The sequence below is a fragment of the Felis catus genome, chromosome A1, assembly GCF_018350175.1.
Source record: "Felis catus isolate Fca126 chromosome A1, F.catus_Fca126_mat1.0, whole genome shotgun sequence".
Classification (NCBI taxonomy): Eukaryota; Metazoa; Chordata; class Mammalia; order Carnivora; family Felidae; genus Felis; species Felis catus.
Genome location: NC_058368.1, coordinates 137,432,214 through 137,444,346, shown reverse-complemented (window position 1 = coordinate 137,444,346; position 12,133 = coordinate 137,432,214). Strand labels below are relative to the sequence as shown.

Sequence of the window (12,133 nt, the reverse complement as noted above, 5' to 3'; positions counted from 1 at the left end):
GATCTTAATCACTTAGGTTGGAAAAAACAACCCTAACTGCATGTGCAGTCATAGCTTGGCACCAGAAAGGCCCCTTTCATGAATCTCCCTCACTGAATCCTCACATTAAGCCTATGATGCCATTACTATTATTGTCCCAATTTTACAGATGAGAAAATATGCTCCAGAAAATTAAATCAATTGCCAAGGTCAAAACATCTAGCAAGGGGTAAACTACTGTTAACTTGTGGAAAACTTACTCACAGTGGTAAACTACTGTTCGTAGAAGCATGAAGAAAGTGTTAGGAAGGAAGGTAGGGGAGGCCACAAGAAACAGAAGAGGTCAAAAAAGGTGATTGGCCAAGGGTGGAAGTTAAATTCATCGAATCAGGGCTTTTATTTTTATTTATTTGTTTTTAATATTTATTTACTTTGGGGAGAGTGTGAGAGGGGGAGGCGCAGAGAGGGGGGGCACAGAGGATCCACAGTAGGGTCTGTGCCGACAGGCTGACAGCAGCGGGGCCGATGTGGGTAGGGCTAGAACTCATGAATCTCAAGATCATGACCTGAGCTAAAGTCAACCACTCAACCAACTGAACCACCCAGGTGGCCCTATGGTTGTTTGTTTGTTTTTTTAACTCATGATCTGGTGTTCATCAGACAGTTCCTTGGTTACTGTCTTTCTAACCCAGGTGCTCTGAATGAATATGAATGCTAACTAATAAGGATCCCATAAAAATTTCAAACAAATATATTTCCAACTTATTCTTTTAAAAAAACCTTTTCTGTCCTCACTGTCAGTTCTGAAACATGCAAAAAATGTAATTGTCCAAAAACTCAGATTCTAATCAAAACCTAAAGCTGTCCCACCCCAAACAGGATGTCTGACAAATGTATCAAAAACCAGCCACTTTTCAAAAGACATGAATAGACACTTCTCTAAAGAAGACATCCAGATGGCCAACCGACACATGAAAAAATGCTCCACATCACTCATCATCAGGGAAATACAAATCAAAACCACAATGAGATACCACCTCACACCTGTCAGAATGGCTAACATGAACAACTCAGGTGACCACAGATGTTGGCGAGGATGCGGAGAAAGAGGATCTCTTGCAGTGCTGGTGGGAATGCAAGCTGGTCCAGCCACTCTGGAAAACAGTATGGAGGTTCCTCAAAAAACTAAAAACAGAACTACCCTACGACCCAGCAATTGCACTACTAGGTGTTTATCCAAGGGATACAGGTGTGCTGTTTCGAAGGGACACATGCACCCCCATGTTTATAGCAGCACTATCAACAATCGCCAAAGTATGGAAAGAGCCCAAATGTCCATCGGTGGATGAATGGATAAAGAAGAGGTGGTATATATATATATACAATGGAGTATTACTCAGCTATCAAAAAGGATGAAATCTTGCCATTTGCAACTACGTGGATGGAACTGGAGGGTATTATGCTAAGTGGAATTAGTCAGAGAAAGACAAACATCATATGACTTCACTCATATGAGGACTTTTAGAGACAAAACAGATGAACATAAGGGAAGGGAAACAAAAAGGATATAAAAACAGGAGGGGGACAAAACAGAAGAGACTCATAAATATGGAGAACAAACTGAGGGTTACTGGAGGGGTTGTGGGAGGGGGAATAGGCTAAATGGGTAAGAGGCACTAAGGAATCTACTCCTGAAATCATTGTTTCCCCATATGCTAACTAATTTGGATGTAAATTTATAAAAATAAAAATAAAATAAAACAAGTTAAAAAAAATAGCCACTTTTGCGCACCTTGGTGGCTCAGTGGTTTAAGTGTCCAACTTTGGCTCAGGTCATGATCTCTCCGCTCATGAGTTCGAGGACAGCATCAGGCTCTGTGCTGACAGCTTGGAGCCTGGAGCCTGCTTCGGATTCTGTGTCTTCCTTTCTCTTGGCCTCTCCCCCGCTTGTGCTCTGTCTCTTTATCAAAAACAAATAAATATATTTTTAAAAAGTCACTTTTGATGGGCAGAGGGAACAGCAACCAAAGGAGTCTGTAGACATGACTGCAATGTTCTCTAGCAAATCCTTAAGAAAAACCACTAAATCCTGATGAACTATTTGCAGGGAGGCAACTGGACTGGCCAAACTGGCCAGATCCAAAGGTGACAAAACAAAATTTCATTTCTAGCCTTACAACTCCACCGGATGACATCTGCCTTAATATGCTTTTCTAAAAATACTGTTTCAAGAACAAACTGTCACCAAGTAGTTTTTTTTTTTCCATTTAAATCCAGAAAATGTATGTTTTTTTTTCTTCCCACTTCCCATATGCTGGCTAAAACCACCCCTTTCTTCAAGCTGTCTTCAAGCACAACTCCTCCAAAAAAAGAAAACTGCTAAACTATTACCTTCTGTGTAATCTCACTTATATTGCATCTTTCCTCCATGTATTCACAGATCTATTCTTTAGATTAAGTAGTTTATATCTTGGGGGTGCCCAGGTGGCTCAGTTGGTTAAGCATCCAACTCTTGATTTCAGCTCACGTCATGATCTCATGGTTCATGAGTTCAAGCCCTGAGTCAGGCTGTGCCGGCAGTGTGGAGCCTGCTTGGGATTCTCTCTGTCTCACACTGTCCCTCCCTCTTTCTCTCTCTCAAACATAATAAACATACAGAGAAAGAGAGAGAGAGAGAGAGAGAGAGAGAGAGAGAGAGAGAGAGAGAGAGAGAGAGAGAGAGACCTGGCTTTTACAACTTTTGAGTTTTGTTGCATGTGAATGTACTACTTATTTTAAAAAAGATGAGAACTCACAGGGTGCCTGGCTAGCTTAGTTGGTAGTGCATGTGACTCTTAATCTCGGGGTTCTGATTTGGAGCCCCATGTGGGACATAGAAGAAATAAATAAAATAAAAATAGATTAAAAACTTAAACATTAAAAAGAAAGAAAGAAATCGAAATAATTTTCCCCAGATGTTAAAAAATGGTAGTGAAACTAGGTTTGGAGTTAGGGCACCAGTCAAAGTTACAGAAACCAATTGGATGTTTGGGAGCAAAAAACACAGACATTTTACCACCGAAGGTATGAGTATGTAAAACAGAACAAAAGTAAAATGTTCTATTAATCTTTCATTTCAGTGACTATTTGACTGCTTCAGTTGCATGAAATTATTGTGTCCGACTTGATTTTCTCGATTTTATGGGACTGTTCTACTGTCTCCTACAAGTAAATATCCCATAGAGAAATCTGAAGTAAGCCTGAATTAGTTTTCCTTTTTTACATCATTTTTTCAATCTGTCTGTTCAAAAGGTTATCTGTTTTTGTTTGAAGTTAAATAAATTTATTACAATATATCTTATTGGAGATGTTCCACATTCATTTTGTCTGTGACTCTGTTAGGATAGGCTAAATTACTATAATAGATCCCAAATAAAATGAAATGGCCGTAACGAAATAAAGTTTATTTCTCCCTAGGGTAAATGTCTACACTAGGTGTTCCAGATCATAGAACAACTCTCCTCCACACAGTAATGCAGGGACTCCAGCCATGCCCAGCTCTTTGGAAGAAGGGAAAAACAAATTTTGGTATCTGGCAAGCAGATTTGGCCAATGATATGTGGTATCTCTTTGATCAGTTGGTATAAGTCTTTTGTTACTGGAATATCCTTTTTTTTTTTAAACTTGTTTTTTTTTTTTAAATTTTTTTCAACGTTTTTATTTATTTTTGGGACAGAGAGAGACAGAGCAAGACAGAGCATGAACAGGGGAGGGGCAGAGAGAGAGGGAGACACAGAATCAGAAACAGGCTCCAGGCTCCGAGCCATCAGCCCAGAGCCTGACGCGGGGCTCGAACTCACGGACCGCGAGATCATGACCTGGCTGAAGTCGGACGCTTAACCAACTGCGCCACCCAGGCGCCCCTTTAAACTTGTTTTTAATGTTTATTTATTTTTGAGAGAGAGAGAAAGAAAGAAAGAGAGACAGAGCATGAGCAGGGAGGGGCAAAGAGAGAGGGAGACATAGAATCCGAAGCAGGCTCCAGGCTGTGAGCTGTCAGAGCCCGTCGTGAGGCTTGAACTCACAAACTCTGAGATCATGACCTGAGCCAAAGCTGGACGCTCAACTGCTCAACGGATTGAGCCACCCAGGTGCCTCTGGAATGTCCTTTTGAATTATATCTTAAATGCTTCTTAAATGTTCATTTAAATGTTATCTTAACTATCTTATTGCAGTGTTTAAGCCTGACAGACACCAATCATGCATACATAGATTTGTTATCCCTTGTTTTCCAAAATTCTTATTTTTCTCTCTGATCCTTTTAAATTTTAAAAAATTTTCATTTTGTTTTGTTCTTTTTTTTAAAACCTGTCCTCTGTGTACCTACCTCACTGTGTTTTCAGCAATACCTATTTTCCTTTGTGCTGCTTCCTTTTCTTTTAATTTTTTAAAAGTTTATTTATTTATTATTTTGAAAGACAGAGAGCACAAGTGGTCGAGGGGCAGAGAGAGAGAGAGGGAGAGAAAGAGAATCCCAAGCATGCTCCACACTATCAGCTGCTTTTTTTCCCCCAATTTTTAAAAAAAGTAATCACTACACCCAGCCTGGGGCTCCAACTCAGGACTCTGAGATCAGGAATCACATGCTCTACTGACTGATCCAGCCAGGCCCCTCTTTGCAATTTTTATTTTCTTTTCATTTCTTCATGAGCCCAACTCTCTCATGTCATCAACATAAAGAAAACTTATCTCCGTGTTTTCATGTTATGTTCCCTTAAATCTTATATATCTGCTTTATGCTCTTGTTTTATACAGATTAATAAAGATAAAATTTTAGGGGCTCCTAGGTGGCTCAGTTGGTTAAGCATCCGACTTCAGCTCAGGTCATGATCTCGTGGTTCACGAGTTCGAGGCCCATGTCAGGCTCTGTGTGGACAGCTCAGAGCCTGGAACCTGCATCAGATTCCGTGTTTCCCTCTCTCTCTGCCCCTCCCCAGCTCACACTCTGCCTCTCTCTCAAAAATAAATAAGCATTAAACAAAAATGAGATAAAATTTTAAAACTTAATTTGTTTGGCCTCAGTTTTTATCTGCTCCGTGGTGAAAATTCTTCATCTGTCATTTGTTTTGCCTGTCCACCCCCTCCCCTTCTTTCTTGTCTCTTTCTATAGCTATATGCTAGCTCTTTTTTTTTTTTTTTTCTTAACTTATGCAGCTTTAAATGAACTATTAAGACAGCAATTTACTGGAATTTTGTGTGAGAGATGCCAGGACACATTCATAGTCAGAAGAAACTCTCCCCATAACACATGGTTGGTTTTGTGTGTGTATCAGTTCCTTTGGATTTTGCTTCTCTGTAGCCTATTTAAGGTCTGCACCAAAGGGATGACACAATGCAGTCTCCCCCTTTCCCTCCTCCCTCAACAACTTCCTGAAAAATATGATTAGTCTATGATATTTCTTGCTAAAATCAACTTCCTTAGCTTTTTCTCAGTAACAAACTGATTCCAGAGAAGTTCTCACCACCTCCATTGTTACAAAAGAGGGACTATTAATTTTCACCCTAAGCAATGCACTTTACTTTAGAGTCATGGTTCAACTGGCTTTTTCTCAGATATGCAGCTCTGGGTTCCATGCTTCCCTGACCTCTGTTTGACCTTTGCCAGGTTGGCAGTATTTCTTCCTATTTTAGCTTTAGATGCCTTCTAGTTTCATCAGATATGGAGTTGGCAAAATTCTTCTGATTACTTATGGGTGGTTTCTAAAAACAGAGGAAGGAGGAGCGCCTGGGTGGCTCAGTTGGTCGGTTATCTGACTTGGGCTCGGGTCATGATCTCACAGTTTGTGAGTTTGAGCCCCTCATTGATTGGACTCTGAGCTGACAGCTCAGAACCTGGAGCGGGCTTCAGATTCTGTATCTCCCTCTCTCTTTGCCCCTCCCCTGCTTGTGCTCTCTCTCTCTCAAAAATAAACATTAACATTTTTAAAAAAAATAATAGAGGGGCACCTGGGTGGCTCGGTCCGTTAAACGTCCCACTTCGGCTCAGGTCATGATCTCACGGTCCGTGAGTTTGAGCCCCGCATCGGGCTCTGTGCTGACCACTCAAAGCCTGGAGCCTGTTTCAGATTCTGTGTCTCCCTGTCTCTCTGCCCCTCCCCTGTTCATGCTCTGTCTCTGTCTCAAAAATAAATAAACGTTAAAAAAAAATTTTTTTTAAATAATAGAAACAGAGGAAGGAAAGACTTTTCATTGTCATGTTAGTTAATACTTGAGTATCTTTAGAAGATAATTTTGCATTAATTCTGCTTGGCATATAATAAGCCTCTTCTGTCCAAGTCCCTCTTTAGTTTTGGGAAATGCTTTTTTCTTATTTCTTTAATAATTTCTTCCTTTGCATTCTCACAGTACTATACCTACAATTTTTGTTGTAATTCTCTTCCAAGTCTCTTAACATTACTTTTTTCTTTTTTTCTTCCGTTCTGTTTCTTTCTTTCTTTCTTTTTTCTCTTACTCTCTCTCTCTCTATCCCATCTTTCCTTCATTTTCTCTCTCCCTTTCTTTCTTTTTTCTTTTCATTTTTTGGCATACCATTTTGGAATAGTTTTTGCAACTCAGTTTTCCAACTCATTTGTTGCATATTCACCCCAACTATTATGTTTAACAATCATATTTTTAAATTTTCATCAATTCTGGTTGTGTTTCATAGCAGCTCTTTCAGCTTACTCTGAGGATATTAACTATGTTTAATCTGTTTCCATTAACTCTGTATTTTTATTCCTAGGCTAGTTCTGTTTGTTGAATTTGCTACTCTCTTTCATGATCTTGGTTTTCCCAAAATGTTTGTTGAATCCAAAATTCCTATTTGTTGGTGCAGGTCTAAACTGAACTTCTTTCATAATTGGAATGCATTTGCTCACTTCAAATAAGAACTCCTGTTTACCTGGCAGTGAATGCATGTTTTGATTACAGGAATCTGCCTCATAGGATTGTGGAGGGATAGGCAGACTATGTGGGGAACTTCTCTTCTTAGCATAGTTTCTCTGACCCTCCGGGCATTGTCCTTTTTCTCTAATCTTAGCTTACACTGGAGCAGTGGTATGCTGGTAAATGTTTAACAACCATCTCTAGAGTGAAGGGAGCACACCTTGATTTGTAGCATTTGCTGATTTCCAGGTTATAAATCCTCCTTCCCCAGCCAATTTCAAGCTAGTGATATAATATCTGGGAGTTGGAAAAAGATGTGCACATAGACTTCCAAGAGCCTTGGTCTGCTGTGATAAATAATTACTTCAGAAAACTATACCTATGGCCTTCAGGTGACCCATGCAAAGGACTTAGCTGCTGCAGGAGCAGCTCCAGGAGTTGGTGACTTGGCAGGGTTTTAGAAGTATGGCTCAACTCTTTATTTCATTAACTGCTCCAGTGCCCTGTTCTCTGTTTTAGGTTCTTCTGCTCTGCTAGATTTGTCTGTCAATCAATTCCCATTTCCTTTATTCTTTTTTCTTAAAAAATGTTTATTATTTTTTTTAATTTTATTTTTTAGTTTTTAAAATTTACATCCAAATTAGTTAGCATATAGTGCAACAATGATTTCAGGAGTAGATTCCTTAGTGCCCCTTACCCATTTAGCCCATCCCCCCTCTCACAACCCCTCCTGTAACCCTCTGTTTGTTCTCCATATTTATGAGTCTCTTGTGTTCTGTCCCCCTCCCTGTTTTTATATTATTTTTGCTTCCCTTCCCTTATGTTCATCTGTTCTGTGTCTTAAAGTCCGCATATGAGTGAAGTCGTATGATATTTGTGTTTCTCTGACTAATTTCACTTAGCATAATACCCTCTAGTTCCATGCATGAAATGTTTGTTTATTTTTGAGGCGGGGGGAGAGGCACAGAGAGGGAAACAGAGGATTGGAAGTGGGCTCCACACTGACAGCAGTGAGCCCAAGGTGAGGCCTAAACTCACAAGCCACAAGATCATGACCTGAGCTGAAGTTGGGCGCTCAGCCAACTGAGCCACCCTGGTGCCCCTCCTTTATTCTTTTCAAAAGTTCCTTACTATATTGGTCTGCTAGAAGCACCCTGATTTTCCTGTGTTGCTTTGAATTTCTTTCTTTTTTCCTTTTTTTTTTTTTTGAATTTATTTTTCTATTTCTTTGCTACTTAATTGGGATTTGAAAAAGAGGTGACAAAGCAGAAGTCCCTCTCCTATTTCATCATGTCTTGTCTTGTTTTCATTAGAAGTCACGTCCTCTTATTTCAGGTTGATTCTGATCTGGTATGATCACTGGTTTTCCTGTAAGCTCATTGCCCTGAATGATGGTTTGACTAACCAGGGCCACTGGCTGCTGGAAAGTTTTAAGGAACAGGGGTAATTGATTGAGGCTATCTGCCTCTCCGCGTGGGCTCCCAATGAGGAGCACAATGCTGTGCTCATAGAGGCCGTTCTCAATGGCCAGAGAGGAGAAGTTTAGCAGGTGTCTTACCTCCAGGGTGGAGGACAGCTAGTGGCTTGGAGTGGCAGGTGGCTTCCAAAGGTGGCCAGAGCTGAAGGATCCAGGTGAACATTTTCCATGCTTACAGGCCAAATGAGATGGCTGCCCAGATTTACTCAGAAGGTAGTCAGTCCCAGATCTCCTCCATGTGACTCTTTGGTCGATGCACCTGGGACCCCAACACTTGGAAGGCCCGCTCTGGCCAGGAACAACTTTTACTTCACCTGGAAACATGGGCAGGTGGGCAGAGAACAGAGTGAGTCTGTCCCTGGGGTACAATCTCCTCCAGGTTAACTATATGGCAGTCACTGTTCTAAGCCTTTATATGAGTTAACTCATTTAATTGTCATGACAAACTTCTAAAGTAGGTATTATTATTATTCTGAGTTTACAGATGGAGCAACTGAGACACAGAAAGGTCACACAGTCAGTAAGTGGTTGAGGCATGATTCAACCCGGGAAGTCTTATGACAGCTGTGGTGAGTCAGTGGTGGTGGATTCCAGGTAGGTGTGTGTATGGGTAGGTATGTTGTGGTTTCCCCTCTGATGGAAAACTCCCAAAGCACTGAACCAAAGAGGTGGCAGCAGGTCCCAGATCCTTCTCAGGTGTGCAGGCTCACCCAGGAGCTCAGCAGGCTAAATCCCAGGTCACATTAAAGAGGCAGGCTGGGGCACCTAGGTGGCTCAGTCAGTTGAGTGTCCAACTCTTGACTTGAGCTCAGGTTGTGATCTCATGCTTCATTAGATCCAGTTCTGTCCGGTTCTGTGCCAACAGTGGAGCTGGCTTGGGATTTTCTCCCCCTCCTCTCTCTCTGGCCCTCCCTCTCTCACGCACTCTCTCTCTCTCTCAAAATAAATAAATAGACTTTTTAAAAATATCTTTAAAAAAGAGGCAGGTTTACAACCAGTCTATCTCCTTGTGATTTATGATTTTAGACAAAAGATTTGAGATACAAAAAGAAATTAAAAAAAAAAAAAGAGGGGAGTCTGGGTGGCTCAGTCAGTTAAGCGTCCGACTTCAGCTCAGGTCATGATCTCACAGTCCGTGAGTTCGAGCCCCGTGTCAGGTTCTGTGCTGACAGCTCAGAACCTGGAACCTGCTTTGGATTCTGTGTCTCTTTCTCTCTTTGCCCCGCCCCTGCTCATGCTCTGTCTCAAAAATAAATAGAAACATTAAAAAAAAAATGAACATAAGGGAAGGGAAACAAAAATAATATAAAAACAGGGAGGGGGACAAAACAGAAGAGACTCAAATATGGAGAACAAAGAGAGGGTTGCTGGAGGGGTTGTGGGAGGGGGGTGGGCTGAATGGGTAAGAGGCACTAAGGAATCTACTCCTGAAATCACTGTTGCACTATATGCTAACTAATTTGGATGTAAATTTTTAAAAATAAAAAATAAAATTAAATAAATAAGTAAAAACCAAGAAGAAAAAAACAAAGAGCAAGAACTAAAGTAATTCAATAATGGCACCTAAATGGGAGAGAGTGATGACCAAAGTTACAATATCCTAATGTCCTGGTGCTGTACCCCTCCACCAAAAAAAAAAAAAAAAAGATACTGGCTAACTGTAGACAGCACTGAGTGACATATTAGGAATGCATGTTAAAATAGCCGAGATCACCATAAAAGAATATAACTTTCAAACTAATAGGGAAAAAATGAGATTAAAGAAGAAACAAGTTTAATCAATCCCTCCAAAAAAGATAAGAAAAGTTGGGATATAGAGATAAATCCATACACAGTAGTAATCATCATATATGTAAAAGAACTAAACTTTTTACTTATAAGACAAAAACTGTCAGACTGGATTTGAAAAGCAAAACCAATTATGCTTTCTAATTACCATTTTTAAGTAATGCGCATAAAGAAATGTAGGGAAAAAAAAGATGGAAAATATACATTAAGCAATACCAGCCAAAAGAAAGCTGGTGTCATTAACACATTTATTTATTTATTCATTTAACAATGTAATTTGTCTAAGTTTATTAAAATGATACGAATTTAATTCTCTGGGAAGTTATAATGACTTATAATTTATATGTAGGTAACAACCTTTCTTCGATGTGTGTCAAGCAAATATCGACAGAACTACAAAGGGCAATAGGCAAGTCTGCGATCACGGTGAGGGATTTTAGTAGTTCTCCCTCGGTACTTGATGGGTCAAACAGTAGGCCCAACGGATCCGTATACCTACCAGAGTTACCTTTCCAGATTTTGAGTTCAAATCAACATACTTGAGCACAGCAAAAGAAGCAACTGAATTGTCTGAATGATCCTCTGAATGATCTTCTGAATGGATCATCTGAATGATCCTCTGAATGGCCAAATTACCCCTTCCGGCTCCAGCTGGTTAGCAGCAGTCCTACCTCCTGATGATTATCAGGGCCAATCACGCCTACCAGTGAGATAAGTCCCGCTTTTTGCCTGCCGGTCTGCTGGTACAAAAAGCTCTAAGTGACAAGCAGCTTCTAAGTGTGGCAAGACTCTTCCTGTGATCCCTGCAGAAGCATCTTTCCTCCGGGAAACAGTATCTCTAGACCCACAGAGCCTACAATTGTGGGAACAGGAAGCACAAACTCCCCAGGTGGGTCACTGGGAGTGATGTGTGTGTGGCTGCTCCAATGGATTCTAGGCAGTGCCCAGCAGCCAAGGGCAATGTTCAGGAGGAGCATGCAGCTGTGGGCTGCTGTCAGCCTACCTTTCGCCAGCTAGGGGATGGTTGGCTCATGGACTTTGGAAAGAGAATCTGGAGGGGCACGAACAGTGTCTTACTATACTGAGCACTGAGTATAGCATCAGAAAAGGTTCTGTTCACCTCATCAGCTAAAGAGCACAAACACACTCAGGTACTGGCTGAGAGCAAGAAAACATGGAATGAGTAGAGGGGGGAAGGATGTTATACGTCTCAACTAGTGCTCTGACTAGTTGAAGAAGAAAAAAAAGATTGTAGCAGCTATCATGGCCTCTCCCTTGCCTTGTTATTAATATATCATAGTGACCGATTTCCTCCACCCTCCCCTTTTCACTGCTATTCAATACAAGATAAATCAGTAGTAGATACTTTCAACATTTTGTCCTGGGGATAACAACATATGAAGTTACGGTTGATAGCGTGGGTTAAAAAAAAAAAATCTGTTCAGAAATCCAATTGGATTTTTTGTTCACTCTAGTTCTTTCAGCCCATCTCTGAAGTGAAAAAATTCCACACACACACGAATGCCCACTGAGGCTCTGAACTTTGTGTGGGGAGAGGGGAAAGGAGAGAGAAGAGAGGAGAAAGGAAAAGCCTATGCTTAGTATCACCAAATTTTATACTGACACAAATATAAAGTCAAAGTTCTTTATTTTTGTTTATTTATTTATTTATTTGAGAGAGACAGACAGAAAGCACAAGTGGGGGAGGGGCAGAGGGAGAGGAGAGAGAGAGTCCCAAGCAGGCTCTGCACTGTCAGCACGGAGACTGATGCAGGGTTAGAACTCACAAACTATGAGATCATGACCTGAGCTGAAGTCAGCGGCTCAACCGAGCCACCCAGGCGCCCTTAAAGTCAAAGTTCTTTAACATCCATTTAGTCATACTGATATAAATGAATAGTGACAAAGGAAAGCCGTCTCTTATAATAGAATGCCACCTAAAAAATGTGGAAAGGGGCGCCTGGGTGGCACAGTCGGTTAAGTGTC

At 40.8% G+C, this 12,133-nt stretch overlaps 1 protein-coding gene across 2 annotated transcripts in view; it reads right to left on the bottom strand.

The window, feature by feature from the left end:
- FCHO2 (FCH and mu domain containing endocytic adaptor 2) overlaps window positions 1-8,732 on the bottom strand; it is a 139,782-nt gene extending 131,050 nt beyond the window's left edge. Inside the window, exon 1 of one of the 2 annotated variants that reach the window (XM_045061947.1) lies at window positions 8,441-8,732. In XM_045061947.1, coding sequence (XP_044917882.1) covers window positions 8,441-8,522 — 82 coding nt within the window. In that variant the 5' untranslated portion in view covers window positions 8,523-8,732. The remainder of the gene's footprint in view (window positions 1-8,440) is intronic. The other variant, XM_045061949.1, reaches the window with a different exon arrangement.
- Between the last annotated feature and the right edge of the window lie 3,401 nt (window positions 8,733-12,133).